Source organism: Abramis brama, assembly GCF_963993115.1.
Source record: "Abramis brama genome assembly, chromosome: 21".
Taxonomy (NCBI): Eukaryota; Metazoa; Chordata; class Actinopteri; order Cypriniformes; family Leuciscidae; genus Abramis; species Abramis brama.
The window spans coordinates 31,353,561-31,378,165 of record NC_139983.1 but is presented as its reverse complement, the minus strand read 5'-3'; the positions used below and the strand labels follow the sequence as shown (position 1 = coordinate 31,378,165).

The 24,605-nt window shown below is 37.7% G+C and overlaps 1 protein-coding gene across 1 annotated transcript in view; it reads right to left on the bottom strand.

The window, feature by feature from the left end:
- alk (ALK receptor tyrosine kinase) overlaps nucleotides 1–24,605 on the bottom strand; it is a 404,771-nt gene that overhangs the window by 29,706 nt on the left and 350,460 nt on the right. Inside the window, exons 12-18 of the mRNA XM_084096568.1 lie at nucleotides 13,582–13,674; nucleotides 5,163–5,328; nucleotides 3,738–3,885; nucleotides 3,386–3,496; nucleotides 2,230–2,371; nucleotides 393–563; nucleotides 203–301 (exon numbers count right to left, since the gene is read on the bottom strand). Of these exons, the coding sequence (XP_083952694.1) occupies nucleotides 203–301; nucleotides 393–563; nucleotides 2,230–2,371; nucleotides 3,386–3,496; nucleotides 3,738–3,885; nucleotides 5,163–5,328; nucleotides 13,582–13,674 (930 nt within the window). The remainder of the gene's footprint in view (nucleotides 1–202; nucleotides 302–392; nucleotides 564–2,229; nucleotides 2,372–3,385; nucleotides 3,497–3,737; nucleotides 3,886–5,162; nucleotides 5,329–13,581; nucleotides 13,675–24,605) is intronic.

The following is a 24,605-nucleotide window of genomic DNA, read 5'->3' as shown; positions in this document are numbered from 1 at the left end:
CACTTCAAAAAATCAAGTGTGGAATGTTGGATGCTTCATGCACTCTACTGTCTCAGTGTTCCTTAAGTAGTGGAATTGGAGGGTTTATCATCCTCCGATGCTGTGTGACAGAATAACCTTACAAAGCACTATTTGCATAGTACAAAGTATATGTGGAGAGTATGTCATTTGGAACACAACTAAAGGCTCTTTATTGTGTCACCTTTGAGTGGTTCCAGGTACATCTCGCCGTCAGGACTTATAAACGATGTTCCATCATCGCCATCCATTCTCGGATCATTATCATGCCAGGCGCTGCCCCCTTTAGCCATGGAGGAGAGAAGTCATAAAATGTGGCAAACATCATAAAATGAAGATATAATATGAAAATCAAGGCTGACATTTAGTCTAACCTCTGTATCCTCCACCTCCTCCACCAGCCGTGCAGGATCCTCCACCACCTCCAAAACCTCCTCGAGTTTTCCAGCCTATGACTTGACAGGGTTCCCCACCCTGACCTCCTAAAATGAGTGGTCTACCACCTTGTGGAACAGGAGAACTGTCATTCCAGCCTCCACCACCCCCTGAAATACACGGAGACACACACATCATAACAAACAGATAAAGACATTTCACTTTCTCTGTGTGGCTAATTAATTTCACAACAGGTGACTTTTTTTTGCATCATCCTCTAACAGATCTAAGAATGCAGAGTGGCACAGCGATTTCTCCAGAGAAGTCTCCTATGAACACCCCTGTACTTCTAAAGCAGGGCAGTGCTGTTGCTTAGCATGTAAATGCTCAAATAAAAATGTGGCAAATTATTTCAGACGTCAAAGCTGTCCCATTTTGCTAACTCTCTAATGTTTTCTTAGCAGCACATGCTTTGCTGAAGAAGAAGAAGAAAAAAATAGATATCCCAGATACCAGTCAGACCATTCAACAAGTTTTGTAAAGAGAATATTTTTTAGAGACAACCTCAAACAGAGTTCTCTCAGTCAGTCAGTCAGTCAGTCAATCAAGGATGGATGGATCATTGCTAGGCGAACATTTATACAAGATAGCACACACACTAATAAATCTAACGTTTGCAGACATAAATATAATGCACAATCCATCCTCATATATCAGTGCTCTTTGTGTAGCACTATATGCAGAGATGGACTGTGGAACAGATTAATAAAATATTCCCCATGTTTTATATCTGCAGGGAAGAAAAAGATATGTGATGTGGTCTAGCAATAAAAATAAAATAATAATCATCCGATCTGAAGTGTTGATGTAGGTAGAAATATATAATACCCAAGAGTAAAGGGATAGAGGAATACAGCAACTGACTCATACCAGTGTTTTTGGAGTATAGATGACAAAATGAAACAAATGAAAACTCTATATCTCAAGTGTGGATCAAACATTGCACATGTGAATCAAGCTGGGCTCTTCATGCTATGGAGTAATGTCCTGATGGAAACATATTGAATAGATTTAGGAGTGAATGTTTTGCGCTGTTCTCTCTGAGCCCAGCGGCAGTAAATAGAGCACAGTGGGTGATCTAGCCTTTGAAAAGAGCACCACCGATTGAACCCATACTGAGCGCTCTGCAGGAGACAGCCAGAGCACCCACAACACATGCAGAAACTTCAACAGATGCACAGATACGCATGTGCCTTCAATTGCTTCGACTTGAAAGCAGGGCACACGTGTTATTACTGTAGTGTTGCTATCACCTTCCAATCAGTTAGCAAAAAAGCTGGTGAAGAAATCTCAAGAATATCCAAGACCCAGTATTTTAAAACTAATTTGCAGGATCAGTATCTTTCAGCCACTGCTGAAATAGAGAATGAAATAGGGAATTTGAAGAAACCGCCACAAAAATCATATTCAATCTCAGACTGGATTAAGGACTATAATGAAGCCCAGGCAGAAAAAAAAAAAAAAAAAAGTATGTTCATGTCCAGGAAAGAAAGAAAAAAATGCTGGGGCTTCAGCATTTTCATAAGCAAACCCGATTTCCAGGTAAAGAAAAGCATTCCAACTATCCACATGAAGCTAAAAAAAAAACAAAAAACATTGCTCTATGTGCAATATTTTCTGTTTCACTGCCACTGCTTCCACTATTTACCAGAAGGAACATGCCTAACATCTGAGACTTCATCAGACTTCAAGAACAGCATGCTAACATTAGTCTAAATCATTTACTGCAAAATACAGACAATCCCTAATTTATTACAAAACTATTGCGAGGCACACCTGCAGTGCCTGATTTTCCATTGCGGCCGTGGATGCTGGGATTCCTGTCCAACACTTCCTCTGGGGTTTCTGATTGGCTGCTGTAGCCACGGCCTCCGCCTCCAGCAGCAATGAGTAGAGGAACATGGACACCATTCTCCATCTGTAATCAATGGAAACATGAAGTGTGACATTAGTTTTTAACTGTGTAACACTTCAAATTGTCATTACAAAAATAACTTTGAGGTTTATGCTTTCAGGACTTTCTCACCAATTATATTTTTCTAATTAAATTGAACCTGGTTTGGAATGCTCTACACGGGAAGAAAATAAATATAACCACCACTGCTAACACCCAATACTCTTTTAATCATAAAATGACACACATATACTGTGTGAAACAATCAATTATAAATAGATCATTTGAATTTTATTGATATTATCTGTACTGAATTAACTATATTTATATTTCTCACAAATCTTCCCGCCATAATGTTTGATTTTAGGTCATTCATCACAGTGTAATTACAACAGAACTTTACCATAAAGATATGCGGTAGCAACATTTTTACAGTTGGAACTTAAATTTACTGTAAAACAACAACAGCAACAACAAAAAACGAACGGTTAATGTTAATATAGCAACATACTGAACCTGAATCTGTATTGTAGCCTACTTTTATAACTGACAACCACACAAAAAAAGGTAGTTTGACATTAAAATAACGCAATAAACATTAAACAACATACATGAAGTATCCCATTAGATTTATTATAGTTTTTCACTGTAATAGTAAGTAAACTTACCATTAACCAATTAACAAGTTTTGGTAACACTTTATTTTAACAGTGTCCTTGTTATACATGTTACATATAGTTACAATGCTAATATCCATAAATTATGCATAGTTACATGCAACTAACCCTAAACCAAAGCACATATAGTTAATTAATATTACTCAGTATAGTACTACATAATTACACTGTAACAAAGACACTTTAAAAATAGTGTAATCCAGTTTTTTTACAGTCATTTACTGTTAAAATTACATTAATTGATTACAGTATTGATTTACTGTATTGATTACAGTGTGTTTTAGAAAGTATAAATAGATGTACACATACTGTATTTTGTTGTACAAATAATCCAATTTAAAATCTTTTTATAAAGGGTCACCTTGAAGACGTAGGTACCGCCCCCTCCTCCGCCACCCCCTCCTTTGAGCTGGGTCTTATTGATGGAGGGTCCTTGCTGTTCTATGCAGATCCGGTCCAGAGTCGGCACCCTCTAACAAAACACAAAACAAAACAAAACAAAACAAAACAAAACAAAACAAAACAAAACAAAACAAAACAAAACAAAACAAAACAAAACAAAACAAAACAAAACAAAACAAAACAAAACAAAACAAAACAAAACAAAACAAAACAAAACAAAACAAAACAAAACAAAACAGACCATTTTATGCTCATCATACTGTTTTCTTTCTGAATAGCACAAAGACATATTGATATAAAGGATTACACACATTAGGGCAAGCGTCCTCTCCTTCCTGTCCCACTAGAATATACACCAGCTCATCCTTCTGTAGAAGGAAGTCTCCGGTCATGTACACCCCATGTGACTTGTGAACAGCCAGAACGCTGCGTCCACCAGCTGCTCCATACGCCGTGATCCTAAACACAAGACAAATAAGCAAGCAGTAATTTAACAGACACTTTCATCAAAAGTGACTTAAAGAGCACGTATCACAGGGACAATTCTCCTGGAGTGACCTGGGGTTAAGTGCTTTGCTCAAGGCAAGGGCACAATGGCGGTGGCTCTTGACTCACTTCTCACAGGGATCAAACCGGCAACCTTCTAATTACAAGCTCTAACTTTTAGTAACTACACCAGCGATGCCATGGAAGCTCTGTGCCTAATACAGTGAGTGAGCTGCCTTAAAAGCAACATTAAGGGACTGGAAAACTCTACATAAGCAGCATCTCATGTAGTGCAATTCCAATAGATTTTAATGTTAGCATGTTCCTAAACTAACAACATCTTACTCTTTTACTCATTAAAATGGCATAACACATTAATATTGGGTGAACTAGTCCATTTTAATTACTGTATTTTCCAGAAAATAAGTTGCGCCAGTGTTTATAGTTTGGATATAAATATATTTCTGATATATATTCTGGGAAAAAATGGTAGATCAGACTATTTGTATTGGCATTTTTAAGTATTTAATGAAATATATTTGTAGTCAGTGTTTCTCACAGCTCTGTCAGCCATCTTGGATGGCTTGTTTGAGCTGAATTGTTTTGATGTTGTTTTTCCCACAGAGGCCACTAACAATGTTGTCTCAGTATTGAGATAATGAGATAGCCTACTTTATCAGACAGCATAATGTTAGCTTTCGAAACGACCTTTGCGTCAGGAGCATAACGCTGCGACCGAGATGGGTCTTGTGCATGTTGCCTACTTAGGTCCCACCACGTATCAAGTGCAATCCTACATGAAATTCATCTGGGCAATTAACATGGGGCCATTATGTAACCCACGGACAATCCTACATGGGGCCCATTTTTCAACCCATTTCATACCCATATGGGCCCCACATACTAATGTTGGCTGGGGTGAGGCTTTAAAATGTTGTCTAGGTAGACAGTTCACTTTTTAAAAAAAAGAGCTAAAAAAAAAAAAAAAAAAAGTTCTTTACAGACTTTGCTAAGTGAATGTCATTATCAGTCTGGGTACTACCTCAGCAATGCAGCTGATGACTTTGGAAATGTGTTTTCTCATTCCTCCTGGTCCACGGACAGTAATTACCTGAATGACCTGATGGGCTTGATAACAGGCAGCAATTGTGCCGAAGAAGAATGTCTTCCATTTCATGGGCGAAAAAGTATCTGCTAAACGCCTGGAAGAGGATATGTTTGCTTGTGTGTGTGTGTGTGTGTGTGTGCACCTGTATTTCCTAGTCTCTGGGACCCGCCACATCTGGATGCCCTTGAACGGCCCCTTAGTGCCCACACTGACATTGACATTGGTTTTGCGGTAAGAGTTACTGCACTGAGTCGGCGTTGGACCGTCTTGTCCTGTCGCTCCACAGGTGTGGAAAATCCACTTGACAGCTGTAAAAACACACAAATGGCCACAGATATAACAAAGGTACCTTTAGATTCATAAAATAAGATTTATTTTATTTTTATTTTTTTCAGAGAAATAATCTACACTACTGTATTGGTGTAAACTTGGACCAAAGAAGTAGAAGGTGAAAATAGAAAGATATTCTATGTGATGTGTTTGGCTGGCTGGCTGGGAAGTCAAAAAGCCACAGAGACATTTTTTTGGAAACCTGTGGAATGTCTTTCACAGACCTGGAAATAATGCTACATAAAAGAGTTCAATCATTGCTAAATGTCAAATGCACTTACTCATAAGAGGAATGAGGTTCTGACTGAGTTCACTTGGGTTTTACTGTCAGCATTCCGATAAAACATACTCACTTTTAGCTTAAAAAAAAAAACCTCAACGGATTCTAAAGGTTAAGGTGTATTATAGATATGTCGCAACACATTTCGTGTTTCTGACATTTTTTATCAGCTCTACGTCAGGAACTACAGCAGAGACTGAAGCTGATTCACGTCATCTTCATTATTGTCTTTGTTTAAGGAACAGTTTTATTTCAATATTTTGTTTCAGTATTATTTATTATTATTTTAATTGGTGTCCTACAACAACGGGCACATGGCTCATAGCCTTGTGAAAAAGAAGTACACCTTCTTATCCTTTAAAATAATATGAATACACACAAACATAATGTACTTTTTCATAAACTTAACTACATGTTAATTGCAATTAAATGCATTTTTTTTTTAAGTTTAAATTTCAAAAGTTTTTAAAGTTTTTAAACAAAAGTTTAAATGTCTATTAAAAGCAAATAGCTGAGAGTGCTTTTTGGACCCACTTATGTATGATTTAAGTACATTTTTATTTGTAATTTCATAATTACTTCTATTGTCTTTGAAATATGCTGAATGTACTGACAAGCATTTATGGTAAATTGAAAAATTTAATTTCTATAGAAACGTATATAGCATGGGTTTAAATATATTTGTAAATATACATCTGAATTACAAACTAATTTGTAAATTATTCTTTTTTTAAATTAGCCATTAATCAAATAAACTACAGTTAAACTGATAAACAAGTACTTCACATGTGCTTTGATATGTTAATCAGCACATCAAAGAGTAATTATTATATATTATTATTTGAAGTATGACAAAAGATTATTAAAACAATGATTTCAAATGTACTAGTAAAGTAAAACTTTAAATGTGAAGTTATTGGAAAATTCACTTTTCAGAATTGCAGTGTCTTTAGAAGCAGGAAAGTATACTCTCTTTAAGTAGCATTTTATTTTATTAATATTATATTATAGTATTATGCAAGTACAACTAGAGTTTAGTTTAGGGTTAGTTGCATATATAATTACGCATAATTTATAGTTATTACTACAATAACTACATGTAACATGTGAAACAAAGACACTAACATAAAGTGTTACCCAAATTTTAAGATCTGAAGTTATTTAATTACACAATTAAGTGCACTTCTTTTTCATTAGAGTAGGTTGGGGTCTATTTGCAAAGCTGGAACCAATCAAATTGCCTGAAACCTATAAGGAAAGCCAATCCAGTTTTGACATGAATGACCAGAGCAGAGTGGTATCAAGGTGAAAAACAAAATCTGCGAAGTACTTGCCAACAATTGGTCATTGCATAAAAAATAGGTACCATTCTGGATATATTACACTGACATTTGACATATTGGGCCAATAAAATTCCAAAACAGGAGTGTGCTGTTCCGAATGCACCTCTTTCTCTGCAGTGATGTTGTCCGACCCAAGTCTGCAAATAAAACATCTGAATATGTCAGAATAAAAGTTTAGTTCCTTGCCAGGAACCTATCAAGATTAATTAATTAGATTTGACGCGAAAGAAAGCTTTGAGTTGTATAGAGGTAATGTGCCAGACAAATATCACCAGTCGGTCTTATACAGCTTCCTTTTATAGAGATCTTGAAGGTTTGATTGGTGGGAATGGCTGAGTCATCGGAAGCTGAGCGGCGGTACTCAGCGCATCATGAGGTTAGCGGCCCGTCTCTTATTCTCGTCAGGGGAAGAGGAAGTAATCAAGGAGACAAAGGCAGAGGGAGCTGATCTGACAGAAGAACACACTCCCTCTCTACACAGCGCTGAAGATTTGAGTCAGCGTAAGGCAAACTTCCCCATTCGACTGGGCTTTATTTGCCAAAATGAGATGCCATGGTGGCAAAGGGAGAAATCGATAGTGGAGGATGGAGTGGGAGAGGGCAGGAACAGAAAAGAGAAGGAAAGATTGGAGATGACAAAAGGGAGAGCGGCGGCATGACAGAAAATTCCAATCGTAGCATAATTTATCAAAAAAGCTATATCAATTATCCATGACTGAATCAAGGGAAGATTGATGTACAACTTGATTTTCCTTCCAGTTTAAAGAAAACAACAGCTGGGAATAGAACTCCAGAAAGCTTTACTAGAGTGTGTTTCTGGTAGAAAGAGTGTGTGTTTTATTATTAACTGTCTTGAGCAATTGTGGTTTCAAACCAGTTTAAAGCTAGAGGTGATCAAAATACCATACACTTGATACACATATGAAATATGATATTAGGATACACTTATTTTTGCTGGAAATTCAACTGAAAAATATCAAACAACACCCTGCAAATCAAAAGGACATACAGGCCAAAAGTTTGGACACATTACTATTTTTAATTAGTGAAAAAAATAATAATAATAAATTATATATATATATATATATATATATATATAGATAGATAGATAGATAGATAGATAGATAGATAGATAGATAGATAGATAGATAGATAGATAGATAGATAGATAGATAGATAGATAGATAGATATAGATATAGATATATACACAATTTAAAATAATGGTTTTCTTTTTTAATATACTTTAAAATCTAATTTAATTCTGTGATGCAAAGCTGACTTTTCATCAGCCATTACTCCAGTCTTCAGTGTCACATGATCCTTTAGAAATCATTCTAATATGCTGATTTATTATCAATGTTTTATTATCAATGTTACAATATATATATATATATATATATATATATATATATATATATATATATATATATATATATATATATATATATATATATATATATATATATATATTAGGATTCTTTGATGAATAAAAAGTGGGAAAAAAAACTTTTTACTTTTTATTATTATTTTTTTATTATTTTATTTTTTTTATTCATCAATGAATCCTGAAAAAAAGTATCACAGGTTCCAAAAACAAACAAACAACGGTTACACTTTATTTTTATAGTCCAGTTTAGACATTAACTACAAGTAACTTTTCAACTACATGTCAACTAACTGTCATTAGAGTATTAGTAGGCTGTAGTAGACTGTAAGTAGACTGGTAGGTTATGGTTAGGTGTTAGGGTTCGGGTTAGTAGAACAAGTTGACTTGTAGTTGCCAAGTTACTTATAGTAAGCAGACAGTCTACAAATACTCTAATGACAGTTAGTTGACATGTAGAAAGTTACTTAGTTAGTAAAATGTCTAAAAGGTGACTATTGATACTTTGCAGTCACGTGATATATCTGGCGGGTAACAAACGCGGTTAGTGCATCCAATCGCACAACAACTATCTGACATGTCGTGTACACCTCAAAACACCAACTTTTGTATATTAAAACTGGCAACGTCCTGGCAAGATCCTTGATTAGTTTACTGGTTTTCGTTGCTAGAGAATGACGTTCTTGCCCACCAGCCAGTACAACTGACGTCACGTGCAAAGTATCAATTGAAAAAGTGTTTCCAACATTGATAATAAATCAGCATATTAGAATGATTTCTGAAGGATCATGTGACACTGAAGACTGGAGTAACGTCTGATGAAAAGTCAGCTTTGCATCACAGAAATAAATTACATTTTGAAGTATAATTAAGTAAGTAAAAGTTAAAAGTAAAAAAGAAAACCATTATTAATAATATTTCACAATATTAAATATATTATCATTAATGGAGATCTATCCTAAATTGCAGAATTACCTATTTACTCTCCCACCACCACGTGAATTGTTTGCAGTGCTATCAATTCAAGAAGAGTGTATAGATTAAAACCAAACAGTTTCATAACACTGAGCACTGAAAGTTCCTCCTTTCGCCGTTTCAGACACTGCAGAGAACAGATAGACGATGTATTTTGACCGTCCACAGCTGCACTACACGTGAGTGAGGCTCTGCTAATGAGTCCTGATGAATAGCAGATTAGCTGCTCGTTCAGATTTATTAAGGCTGATCGGCGTGGGAGTCATTTCACAAACACTCAAGCACACCATACTGATAAATGACTACGCTCCAATGAGAAGAACACCTGTATATGCAGTGGGCAAACAGATCAGTCTTCCCAGGGACAATGGCGTTGGTCATGTAGAAGACGTCTTTTACAGACTGCACGTTCAATAGATAATCATGGTAATTTGAAGCAATAGCTATGTTTACATGGACACCTTTTGGTTCAATCGGAATGAAATCAATACGATTGATGAATCCGAACACGGTGTTTACATGAACGATAAATAAAGTAATCGGGTTGATGAGCGCGTTTATATGTCGCAAGTTTCAAATCGGAAAATATTTTTTGACATGCGCACACTGCACAAATATACAGAGTATCCCGCTGTTCGCGCATAACTATTCTCCTCTATTGGTTCTTTATTTGTTTTATATTGTTTATATTTATCACGCAGTAAAAATGCCCCTCCCCGCGGCCAAAACCAGTCGTCTGTGGATGAGAATCCAAAACAAGGACTGGTGGGACGTTGTCCTGCTTCACTTCACAGACGTGCGAGTGAAATGAGAATTTTAGAATGACGGGACACTTATATGACACTTTATTCAACAGGAAGAACGCTATTTAACGTCATTGCACATGCGCAGTCCTTTCAGTTTCGGTTTTCAATCCGATCAAGTATTTACATGTTCTCTCGATCGGATTACAAAAGGGATAAACCACTCCTTTCAATCCGATCGAAATTTCATTCGGATCGAGCTCAATCGGCGCGATTAAGGTGTTTACATGAAGGTTTTTTAGTCCGATTGAGCTGTCAATCCGATTATAAGTGTCCATGTAAACGTAGCTAATGTTTTACCACAGCCCTCATGAGCAATCGTGATCATATGAAAGCATGAATGCAGGGAAATTTCAACTCTGGATAGTATCTTTACAGATGATGTTTTCGGTTGTTGTCACAGTTGGTTTGATTACAGAATGGCACATGTATTTGTCTGCAACAAATGCACTGGAGAGATTTAAGGAACACATCAAGGAAATGCAACTACTTAAGAATAATTAAATAAGTATTCACTTTGAAATAAAAGTTACGTATATATTTTTAAATTAGCAATTTTGTGTATTAGTAACTCATTGACTCCTAACTCCTTGGCACAGCATACCATTTATTGTGATACATTTTATGTGTAAAACCATGAAATTATTTTGTGTCTCTTAAATTTCAGTCCACCCTGTTACATTGTTGCTACTTGACCTTTCAAATCTTAAGCATATGCTCTATTTCACATGACTTGCTAGAAGTGACATCATTTCCTTGGAGGGAAAGCAACTCCAAGAACAAAGTTTCAGTAATACATTTTTCTTTATTTTCCTTATTTTTAGAAGACTTATCTACTAGCATAAAACATGTCTGCGTTATTGTGTCCGTATGGATATGGTTTTAACAGATTTTATATATCTATTAAAATTCTAAGCATGTTGTTCTTTCCTAGCTTGTAATGGGCTTTATTAGATTAAAACTTTTAAGGTCCACCCTGTTACATATTGAATTGTAAATGTCATGTAACAGCGGTGTATACATTTCCTAGACCAAGTATGTTGTTATATATTGACCAGTGTGTATTTCTGACAGATTTTTTTTAATGTTGCGACTGGCCTTTCAACACTGTTTGATCTGAAGAGAAATAACGGTGCATAAATAGTCCAGTAGATGGCACACTTTATTTTCTCTGCAGTGCACTTCCGTTTCAGACAGAGAGAGGGAGAGAGAGAGAGAGAGAGAGAGAGAGAGAGAGAGAGAGAGAGAGAGAGAGAGAGAGAGAGAGAGAGAGAGAGAGAGAGAGAGAGAGAGAGAGAGAGAGAGAGAGAGAGAGAGAGAGAGAGAGAGAGAGAGAGAGAGAGAGAGAGAGACGGTATATGAGCCTCTGTTCATAAGCATTCATCTTCTATATCCATTAGAAATCCAACATATTTGGTGTACTCAAGCATTTCAACAATTTCAGTGTGCTCAGAAGGAATTACATGGTCTGGACTTTGAATTAGGTGCTTTAATGTTTGCAGTGAATAACTCATTACTTGCTGTGAAAACAAAGACTCCAGAGTTTATATAATACACATCGCTACTTTTTTTGGGAGCCGGGAGTGTTGTTCGGATCTGACTTCCATGTCTTCAAAATATTATCAATATTTGGGAAGCTATTTTGTGTGTATACAAGTGTTCCAGTTAACATTATCCCAATAATTATTATTGGGTTGTTATAGTTTTGACAATTCATCTAGGTTTTTATTTTTATTTATATTTATATATATATATATATATATATTTTTTTTTTTTCTATTGCTATTTAGTTTTAGTTAGTTTTAATGGAAATCGATAAATAAATAAACTACATCACAAGTTTTGTTTCCCATCATTTGCTTTGTTTTATGTTTGAGTCATTGTGGGTTCCCTTATGCATTTATGCACATATGCACTCTTCAAAAACTTTGCTGATTGTAGACACGCTGACATAGAGAATAAAGTGTATATATTTTTCAAATAGAATGAAAGATCTTGAATGTACTGCACATTATGTTACTTATTGTGCCCAAAAACATGATCTATTTAATGTCGGGTTCAGACTACATAATATTGTTGTCTGTTACGATAGACACTGTGTCAGATTATGCAATTTTGACTCCTAAATTCTTGTGTCGTAGACAAGAAACAACATTCTCAGAAAAAAAGGTACAAAAGCTGTCACTGTCGCGGTACCTTTTCAAAAGGTACACTTTTGTACCTAAAGAGTGCATATTAGTCCCTCAAAGGTACATACTGGTACCAAAAGTGTACATATTGGTACCAAAAGTGTACATATTAGTACCTAATGGTACATTTTAGAACCTTTTTGAAGGGTACTGTCCCAGTGACAGCTTTTGTACCTTTTTTTCTGAGAGTGAAGTCAGACTACACATTGTTTTTTCCGACCAATCATCGTTTGTCGTCTTTAACGATGTGTGTAATATCATCGAGAAGGCGGAACTAGTGACTGACTTCCGGACACAAGAGCATAAAAAACACACAATGTTTGTACTAACTTAATCCTATTCCAGAACTCACCAGGTTGCTGAAGGCGCCTCCACTATCATTTGCCAACAGTAATCTTTTTTCACTCAGCTGTGGTAGTCCTTCGATGAAACATTATAAGGGCAGGAATATTGTTGCTTATAGCTCCACAAACCTTTCCTCTATTGCATAATTAAACCTAGCAGAACCAATACCATTGCCTCTCTTCGTTTCACCATGTCTGAAAGCTGTATGGAAGAGCTTCTCTGCTCCTATTGGTCAATGTCACAGAACCCGTCGTGATTTAAACATGCTAGTCTTTCTGTTGGGACGTCATGAAGCTTAGTCGGTTGTCATCCGCTACGACACACTATACGAGATAAAACGATCAATTAATGCATCCTGATGCCCATTGTTGTTTACGAATCACCACAACACCCTGTCAAATGCATCGTGCCAAAATCGGGCTGATATTGTGTAGTCTGAACCCGACATAAGTCCACATGTCCACATGCTTCTAACCACAGGTCAATAGGTTTGCAATGCTGTTTGCGAATGTTCAGTTGGAATGGTTTCAGGAAAACCCAGATTTCTTTAACTATGTTGATAAAAAAGAAACTTGTGCCTGTATTTGGCTTACAATACTTTTGGGGAACGCTCCCCTGCATGGCTGTTTTTCTTTACTGTATATGTCAACCAGACAGGTGTTTCTTGACTAATTGGGTTAGGTGAGACCAGTTAAAACAGACTATTTGAACAATGACTGAAAATATGTTTGTTTTAGCGCTCATGTACTGTATAGTTTCAATACAATAACAAGAATAAACGTGGACTGCACCAAACTTCAGACTTTTAAATCACACTGGGGCAAATTTCAGTCTGAACAAGCTAGATAAAAGTGAGAAACCATTCAAAAAAATATAAACAGCTCAAGCACATGAAAGTAGCTAAAACTCACATTCTGTAGATGGTGGTGTAGTGGTCTTGATGTTCTTACTGCTTGATGTGAACAGTTCTTGCGTGGGAGCCACCGGAGGAAATTCTCCATTGGCTGAAGATGAGAGAAAAGACACAATACATTGTTGCAGTCCAACAAAACTACAGCAGCCAGAGAAAATCTTGCAGGCATTGAAAAAGCACAAGCCTATAGAAAATAGCTCTATTTTGCCTTAAAACATTCTTTTAGATAATATATTCCACGACAATACACATTCTATAAAGCTAGTAATGATATTAGCATATTTGTCTTGAGAATTGCTTGAATATGCGAGAAACATGCGCTGGAAAAATGGCTCAACCGTTTGCATATTTTTCACATTTCGAGAAATGTTAATGATATGCTAATAAGGATGCTTGCTGATGATGTAGAAGTATCAAAAGGGTGAGCACTAGACCTTAAAATCTTGATATTAATTACTCAACAGGAACAATTCCATGTCACCAGGCCACTACTTATAAATTCACATGTAAACAATGGATAATAAAAAGTATATGCAAATGAACCATAACCTTTCTAGTGCTAATTGCTAATATAGGCTATATTTTCAAGCCACCAAGAATTTATGGCTATCTAACATTTTTTTTACAGAAAGCTTAATAAAACCTGTTTCTGGGTGCATGCAACATTTAACCAGATGCATTTGCATTTCATGAGAATTTTTTTTTTTTTTTTTTTTTTTTTTGCTTCCTGTCTCTGGACTTGACATTGATTTGACCTGGATTTGACATTTCCATCACCTCCTCATGCGATTCTCATGGGGTAATATTTTATGGACAGGCCCGCTTGATGCTAAACCATGCAGGATAGTGAGCAGTCAGGGTAAAACATGTATTATCTATATCATGTTATACCAATTGCGTTCTTCAGTTTTTGATTCTGATTGATTGATGTGTTGATTGCACAGCTATGAAGTAGTTCCAGGATTTCTGACCACGTCACAATTGCAAACCACTTTGACTCGGACGGTTTTTATGGAAGATATTTTATTTGTGGCACAGGGAGGTTAGCCTGGTAATACCAAACTCTGCTACTGCTATCATAATTGAAAAGCGTTTTCTTTCTCGCGGGGGGGCGCTTGTCTGAAGTTTAAAATCATTGGTTACCCGTAAGCCAATCACATAACGTTTGGTTATGGCGTGTGTTATGCGCATGCTCAGCTGCATCTAACTTCACTGTAAACACATGTATGATGCGAAAACAAAACCATCGAGCGAAATACCGGAGTGAACATGGCTGTGAACGACTTTTGCAGATTATGTGAAGTAAATCTACGCATCCACGGTACATTCAGCGTCTACGTCACGGCTCTCAGCCCGCCCTCTGTTCGTTGATTGGCCGGCTGTTTTCAGGCTGGAGGAAAACGGAAAACGGAAAGCTATTACGCTTTCTCAGACTGAGTACAGAAGCAAAATGAAATTGAGCGGAAGTACGAAGTCTGACGTAGTCAGGCTACAGGGAGGTAGCTTTAGTGATGAAAACTCGAAAAATGTCTTGAAATAAACGTGTGTCAACTGTAATTAATTGACTCCAATAATTGAATCATTGGTCACACTTTATTTTACAGTGTCCTTGTTAAACGTGGTACGTGTGGTTGCTAGAGTAAAAACAGTGAATTAATTACATGCGACTAACCCTATAGTAAGATGTTGTTTATTAATATTACACAGTACTTAAATGTATAATTACACTGTAATAAGGACACAAAACTGAAAATAAATGAAGGTTTACCTCACGGGTTGGGGTAATTTTCAATGAATTCTTCAAAACCTCAGTGGGGAAAAAAAAGTAGCTGGCAGAAACAAATATTCAAGCGTTTGTCTTCAAAGAGTTTCTAGACTGTATTAGTCAGATTATGAAGCATGTTATACTTGTACTTATTATTGGATGTTAAACACAGACTAAGCTCCACAAAAGTAGACGGACGCCACCAATGGTGTCAAGAGTTTAGTTCATGTTTCTTAAAGGTTAACTAAACCCTAAAACAACTTTTTTTAGTTAATGATCTGTAAGACTTGGGCTTTATTAGTGCTGTTCATTGATTTGAGTAAATGTTTTGACATTTGGGTATAAAGTGTTTTAATTCTACAATAAATGGTGTAAAAATGTCTGAGTGCTGCCCTCTTCGAGTTGAACGGTGGCTACTCCAGTTGAATTTTCCTATTGGAAGTTGTTTCCCCGCATGATGTAAGCAGGCTCTGTCATCGGCTCACTACCCACGCCCCTGGCACGAGCTCACCACGCCCTTCGCTAGCATCATCGGCATGGTTAAGACCGCAGTTTGAGCCAGCGGTAACTGATAATTGATTAGAGAGATGCTAATACAGTACAATGCTAAATCATAAATCAGATGTATGTACAATAACATTACGATGTCCAGCAATCAATTTAAATAGTACATTGTGTTTAAAGCTGCAGTAGGGAGTTTTTAGAAAATGTTGACTTAGCCTGAAAATTTGAACAAGCACAACTTACAGGTCACTCCCCCTTGCTCTCTGCTGCGCTACAGCCCTCCCTACACAGCTCCTCCCTCCACAGCTCCTCCCTCCACAGCTCCTCCCTCCACAGCTCCTCCCTCCACAGCTCCTCCCCCACAACAGAGCCTGCCGTGAACGCGCAGGCTAGTAAACATGCAGGGCCACCGATGGCGGCGGATAAACAGTTATCGCACATTCACTGGTAGGGACGAAACATCAACAATATGCTTTACATTGACTATGGCCTGCCCAAACTTTGACTACAAACTTGGTCCTCAAATCATTACGTATTTTGCAATACATGTAATGTAACTTTATAACGTTGCACTCTTTCTATAAGTTATAAATAGCTAGTAAGATAATATAACGATAACTATAACGTTACAGTATGTAAGTAATTATTCTAGAGATATGTAATGCTAAATAAGGTTTGCTAGTACATTATTTCAGCAACATGACAAGCCAGTGAATTAGCAGGTTTCAATTGTTGCTTTGCACAGTGCGTGACATTTTATCTGTATGTTATGCAGCTAGAGTTTTGACACTGAGTCAATGGGCTCCGACGGGCTTGTTTATCGTCATCGGTCTTTTTCCGTTTACCTGTCTTTGTTGTATGAGCAGGTGCCACTCAAGAAATTGGCAGTTTTGGTTGTTTGTCCGCGATTAGCACAGCTGCAACACACCGGCAATCTTGATTTTGAACAACGGTACGCGCTGTGCGAGAGAGGGGTGTGATCAGCGCGTACACGAGCTTGATTGACACTGCTAAGACATTCCTCCTGGCTCTGATTGGTTGTTTCTGACCGGGAGCGGTGTATTTCTGCAAATGGCAATAGGACCACTGGGAGGAGCCAGAGGAGCTTGATTTTTTCACAGATTATCTGTCTCATATTCTACTGCAGGACATAATGACAGTTTTAACAAATATGTAAAAAATTTATTTTTACAAAAGTTACCTACTGCAGCTTTAATGAGATCTAATATATATAAATACATAGATCTGACTGTTCTACGTCTGTACAATAATGGTAACCACAATAATGGTTCAGTGGCAGAACTTCTGCCAAGCATGTCAGAAGTTCTGGGTTCTAATCCGCACTAAGTAGTATAGTTTTTTTTTTCCTCATCAAAACCGAATATGTTTATTGTTGTATATCAAGCAGGGACACGTTTGTTTGCATTTTGTTTTGTGATTTCAGTCTCTCCGCAACGGATTGAAATGTGCGTCCGTGTAAAGACTGTGCGCGAGCCACAAGAGAACAATGTACGTACCACTGACCGCAACGAGCACTTTGATCACTTCAGTTAAAAAACAACACATTTTAGCATGTTTAAATTGTCATTTTTTGGGGGCTCAGAAAAACGCGCTGTTTTAGTGTGTGCCCTTTAAATGCAAATTAACTGCTGCTGCACGACACAGGGGGCGGAGCCTCACGAGCTCGGGCTTCAGTCAGGACAATCTCATCTGATAATATCAGAACAGAAACTCTCAGTTGCGGTGTTCATTTCGACTCGGAGTCGGACAATAATGCCCACAGAGCCAGAGAATATATGCTGTATGAGATAGAACAGGTATAGTTTAGTTTAATTACGGTTATAACTTATTTGTCATCTGCTTTTATCCACTATTAATACAAGCCTGCTGTAGCAAACCCTGTCCGAATGATGACCAAAATATACTGATGAGTTCAGTGAAGTTTATTGTACATCACACAAAAGATGAAGCGTTAGTTTTACTCCAGAGAATCACTGTAAGACCTGAATAAACACAGTATAAGAAGTGCGTATTAAACACTGATCTAGAATGACTGGATAGCTCATGACGTCATAAACTGTGAAGCCACCGCGCCGCCATATTGGTATTCCCTAGTGAGCTCACGCGTTCTATTGAATCAATAGGAAATTTTATGATTTGACTGAGAAAACATTGCCTAACGAGACACCGTTTTAAAATCTAAAGTCTCCCTGTACATTTTTACAACGCAAACATCCTAAGCATTTAAATGGGTATTTGTTTAAAGTCGGACATTTTTCCTGCTTATTAAAAAACGCCAATTTCTTTGCAAAATGAATAAAAAGCTGTACGAGAACACTAAAGAGTTCACTGAAGAGTTATCTTCACAGGTAAGAAAAACAGTTTGATACTAATAATTAAATAGTGAATGCTAAATACCTATATTTTTGTGAACTGGTGAATATTCAGGTGAATATTGTTTCGTAGCCACAAATTAATAATACCTCAGCACGTTATACTAATTTGTTCCCTCGGTTTATTATATTGTAGCCACGTTGTAATTCGTTAAATCAAAATGAGGGAGGGAATTAGTTCGTCGTTCAAGTCGTCGTAACAACGAATTATTTAGATCAGTGGACAGGGTGCATAAGAACAAGCAGAGAGAGAGCCCCGGCCGCGCGCACGCACTCTCACCCCCTGACCTCCCTCGCACATATCAACATCAATTGACACAATAGTAAAAGTTCGGTAGACCAATTGTGTTTTATAGATTAGTAGTTTGTTCATATAAAGTGTTTGATTAGCAAGTACATGTTCAGGAAATGCATAATACAAATTGTAGGCTATGGGTTAATGTAACGGTAAACGGACTCTGCACGAAGCTCTTTTGAAGCTGTCAAATGGTGTAGCTGTTGGACACTTAATTGTGATTATTGCTGCTCTGAGGTTTCTTAAGCCCAATTTATACTTCTGCGTCGAACTCACGCCGTAGCTACGTCGTAGGCTGTGTGTAGCGCGCGTACCCTTCGGCGTACCCTGATGTGCACCTCTCCAAAAATGTAACAACGCGTTAACTCTACGCGGACGCAAGCGCTGTGATTGGTCTGCTAGGACCGCTCCCTCGGGTTTCACATGCTCCCTCTGCGCGCGTCAATGCGGACAACGACGCAGAAGTATAAATGAAAACCAACGCGTTGCCTACAGCGTAGAGGCTCCGGCGTAGGTCCGACGCAGAAGTATAAATCAGCCTTTATAGGCTACTGTTGACTGTTTTATCGTTGTTTTTTGAAGAAGCAGCAGCTCTTGCCTCGGAGAAAACAACACGGGCATAGCGACCATTTTGCATATAAATTACTACTCATAGGGCTTGAATTACAACCTGTGGGCAGTCTTTCCTACATCCTTTTGTGAACGTCGTTTTACACTTGTATGCTGCACAGCGGGTCATCTTAAAAGTGCCGTCGGAGCCACCAATCTCTGTATAACGGGCGTTGGAGCCCTCTGCTGGTAGGGAATCGTAAGATGGCCGCTCGAACACTTCCGGTGGCTTCACTGCCTAGTGGCAGTTTAGAACGTCATGAGCTATCCAGTCATTATATAGATCAGTGGTATTGAAGTCTTATCCATAAACTCTCTCTCTCTCTCTCCCTTTCATTATCAACAACATACACAGCGAAGTACACAAAACAATCGTTACAACTAACAGTAAACAAATATATACACACCTTTTCAGTGGGTGCTAAATAAACTGGTAAACCTTATATCCGTAAAACGACTCGATGAGCTGTCATAAAGAGCGCGCTCTCACTTTCATTTCTGCCGTGGTCAGTAACGTTAGGCCTGTCTCCAACGACCGTGAGCTGGATCACAAACAGTACAGATCCATCCTCGAATAACAACGAGAGTAAATGAAGACTGCTATGTTCATTCTTACATCCAACAACAGCACACCTCAATCGCTTAGGAGACATTCTTGTTTACAGCTGCTCAAGCGTCGAACAATGGCGGACTGTGTCCAGCTCACTCAGGGCGGGTCTATGCTCAAACTGAAGTGTCAATCAAGGAGTCATGGGCGGGGCCTGCGCAATTCTACGTCACATTGCGCCGAATCTGAGAACAGCTCATTCTTAGACAGTGCTTATGATTTATTGAGATTGTAAAAAAAAACACTGGGTGGATTTTTATCATTCTAGGGTGGTTTTGCTCACACACTGCCAACACACATTTATGTTGAAACACCATGTAAAAGTGAATTTTGCATAATAGGTGCCCTTTATTGGAGATGTTTTATTTATTTGTATTGGTACATCCGTGCCGCGAGATGTTTCAAAAGTGGAGGGGACACAATCGACCGAGGCAAAAAGTGTCCCACCCCGCAAATTACGCCTATGTGTCAATCAATCCGTCACTGCGGGTCTCAGTTGCAGGCCTCCCCCCGTTCCGCCCCGTCCTCGGTTCGTCCCCTATGTCTCCTCTGGGCTCTGCCCACTTTTCCAGCATTTTTCAAATATTGCCAGTGGGTGGAGTTAGGCTCTGACCAGGGGTTGAGTTACACTTTAATTACAATGACAAGCCATCTGCATTGTTTCAATTGTCAACTCCCTGTGAAGACAAATCACCCCTTTCCCCCAAACGTACAGTAGCTGCTCAGACAATCTTGGGACTCTGTGATAAATGCTACCTCTCATCTCATCTCTTAATCTTTGCTTTAAAAATACTCATCTACTCCCACGAAACCCCCACACCACTCTCTGACTGGAGCTGGCATCATTCATCACAATATGGACTCCCCGTTACAAGCTCCTTCCCATGATGCACCCTGTCGCAGGGCTATTATCTCTCCTCCCATTTCAGGAATCAAGAAGGAAGTTGATCTGTTAAAATCATACCCCTGAGACACCCTGCCTTGTGTCTCATGCAAAAAGGAAAGAAAAGTTTTGTCTTTTACAACAAACAAAGTCTAAATCAAACAAGTCTGTAGATAGTAGTTACTCTAGAGCAGTGCCGGGTAGATTACTTACAAACTGTAGTTTGTTACTGACTCCAAATTAAGTGACACAAAATGTAGTTACAGTTAGTTATGTAATCCACTACATTACACATTAAAGATAATATAATCTGACTACTTTTTGATTACTTTTGACCTAACTCGTTAAAAAAAAATGTATCATTTTATTTGTTCACCTGTCATGTGACCATTAGCTGACATCAGAGAACTGTGAACTTAATTTTATTTATTATTATTTGTATTAGTATTATTGACCAAACTTAATAACTTAAAATCTCAAAGGGTACTTCAAGTAAATATATTAGATCAAAGAGGTTCAGCTGACGTATAAAAATGGATTTGTAAATTTGAATGTGTTTGAAAGACAAGTTATTCAAAGATGGTTAAATCACTGAGTGATAATTAATAATGATCAAATAATAATGAATGTGTTTGTCAGGAGCTGAATAGATAATGAACCTTGCAGAGAAGAGCTATTTAAATATGCAACTTTAAATTGTTAATGCTCTGTAAATGTGGGTAAATGTAAGATTTTGTATTCATTTTCTTTATATATATATATATATATATATATATATATATATATATATATATATATATATATATACAGTGAGGAAAATAAATATTTGAACACCCTGCTATTTTGCAAGTTCTCCAACTTGGAAATCATGGAGGGGTCTGAAATTGTCATCGTAGGTGCATGTCCACTGTGAGAGACATAATCTAAAAAGAAAATCCAGAAATCACAATATATGATTTTTAAACTATTTATTTGTATGATACAGCTGCAAATAAGTATTTGAACACCTGTCTATCAGCTAGAATTCTGACCCTCAAAGACCTGTTAGTCTGCCTTTAAAATGTCCACCTCCACTCCATTTATTATCCTAAATTAGATGCACCTGTTTGAGGTCGTTAGCTGCATAAAGACACCTGTCCACCCCATACAATCAGTAAGAATCCAACTACTAACATGGCCAAGACCAAAGAGCTGTCCAAAGACACTAGAGACAAAATTGTACACCTCCACAAGGCTGGAAAGGGCTACGGGGAAATTGCCAAGCAGCTTGGTGAAAAAAGGTCCACTGTTGGAGCAATCATTAGAAAATGGAAGAAGCTAAACAAGACTGTCAATCTCCCTCGGACTGGGGCTCCATGCAAGATCTCACCTCGTGGGGTCTCAATGATCCTAAGAAAGGTGAGAAATCAGCCCAGAACTACACGGGAGGAGCTGGTCAATGACCTGAAAAGAGCTGGGACCACCGTTTCCAAGGTTACTGTTGGTAATACACTAAGACGTCATGGTTTGAAATCATGCATGGCACGGAAGGTTCCCCTGCTTAAACCAGCACATGTCAAGGCCCGTCTTAAGTTTGCCAATGACCATTTGGATGATCCAGAGGAGTCATGGGAGAAAGTCATGTGGTCAGATGAGACCAAAATAGAACTTTTTGGTCATAATTCCACTAAACGTGTTTGGAGGAAGAAGAATGATGAGTACCATCCCAAGAACACCATCCCTACTGTGAAGCATGGGGGTGGTAGCATCATGCTTTGGGGGTGTTTTTCTGCACATGGGACAGGGCGACTGCACTGTATTAAGGAGAGGATGACCGGGGCCATGTATTGCGAGATTTTGGGGAACAACTTCCTTCCCTCAGTTAGAGCATTGAAGATGGGTCGAGGCTGGGTCTTCCAAAATGACAATGACCCGAAGCACACAGCCAGGATAACCAAGGAGTGGCTCTGTAAGAAGCATATCAAGGTTCTGGCGTGGCCTAGCCAGTCTCCAGACCTAAACCCAATAGAGAATCTTTGGAGGGAGCTCAAACTCCGTGTTTCTCAGCGACAGCCCAGAAACCTGACTGATCTAGAGAAGATCTGTGTGGAGGAGTGAGCCAAAATCCCTCCTGCAGTGTGTGCAAACCTGGTGAAAAACTACAGGAAATGTTTGACCTCTGTAATTGCAAACAAAAGCTACTGTACCAAATATTAACATTGATTTTCTCAGGTGTTCAAATACTTATTTGCAGCTGTATCATACAAATAATAGTTAAAAAATCATACATTGTGATTTCTGGATTTTTTTTTTTAGATTATGTCTCTCACAGTGGACATGCACCTACGATGACAATTTCAGACCCCTCCATGATTTCTAAGTGGGAGAACTTGCAAAATAGCAGGGTGTTCAAATACTTATTTTCCTCACTGTATATATATATATATATATATATATATATATATATATATATATCACTGCCCAATACATAAAACACTGCCCAATATACAACTTGACCTGCATGGTTTTATATTTTGATGAAATGAATGCACTCATCGATATGGCAGTGCTATTCTTGACAGGTCCTTTAGACATTGCACCATGGCAGTGTAGTTCATTGATTTTGTTGTTGATTATGATGCCATTATGTTGTTATGTGCTGCTCATTTGCAGTCTAGCATGCAATGTGAGGTTTTTCAATTGGATTTGTCAATGAATAAACTAGATAAATAGAAAACTAATGCATGTTACTTATTTGATTTGAACTGAAGCATAGCATAAATTTAAAAAGTGACATTCTATATTTTGCTTCCACATAATATGCGCCTTGTAATGCATTACCCATAACATGCATGAGGCCATGGCTCTAATTATTCATATATTTTTTTACTTCCACTGTGGACAAGTTACAGGTAGTTTGACTGCAGCATTACACACTGCGGTAGACAATTTTTGGCGGGTGGTCAAAGATGAGATTTCTAGAACCTTGGAAGAATGTAATCCTTTGCTCCAGGGAGAAATGTCACTCAGCAGTTTTCCAAATCTGCCAGGACAATCAAAAAACAGCTTAGTCATCGCTCTTCAAATACTTCAATATGTCTCCAATATCCAATTGGACAGTTGAGATACTTGAATGGTGTCTATGATAATCCAAATCCTAAAGCCTAGAATGAACATTTAACAGCATAGTTCACCCAAACAATTTAAATTCTGTAATCCGTTAAACACCATAATGTCATTCCAAACCCATGAGACTTAGGTTTTTCTTCAAAAAAACAAATTAAGATATTTTTAATGAAACCTGAGAGGTTTCTGTCCCTCCATTGAAAGTCTAGGTAACCAAAACTTGAATCCAAGTCTTGAAGAGATATGATCACATTATATGATGAACAGATTTAGGCTTTTATGGATAACATCACATATGGTAAATATAAAAGAAAGAAAAAAATGATCATTTTTGGATATTCTAAATGTTGGTTATCTGGACATTCAATGGTCGGACAGGAACCTCTCAGGTTTCATTAAAAAAGAATCTTAATTTGTGTTTATTTGGGTGAACTATCTCTTTAAGACCTAGCACTGCCGTCTCTTCATTTTACTGTTCAGAAGCATTTATTTTTGCCCATCTGAGATAGTGTGTTATTGATGCCACTTTTATTTTTAGTGACAGTAGAGAAAGAACAGGAAATAATGGGTGCAATGGAGGGTAATGAGATTGTGAAAGTCACACTTAAACTTGTGTTCCTCACATCAGTAACAAGGCTCAATTTTTTAAGGATGTGTTAGGGCATGGCATGTGTTGGTATTCCAATATCATATATATCCAGGGCCCTAAATGAATTCAGATTAAGCTAGATGTCAGAGGGGTTTTCTGCCCACTGTCAGTTTCGCTTAAGGGGGATGTCAGACGAGAAGTTTTAAATGTGTGCTTTGTAGTTTAGATAGCAGCACTTACTGCAGTGCTGCAGGGAGAACGATAAATCAGAC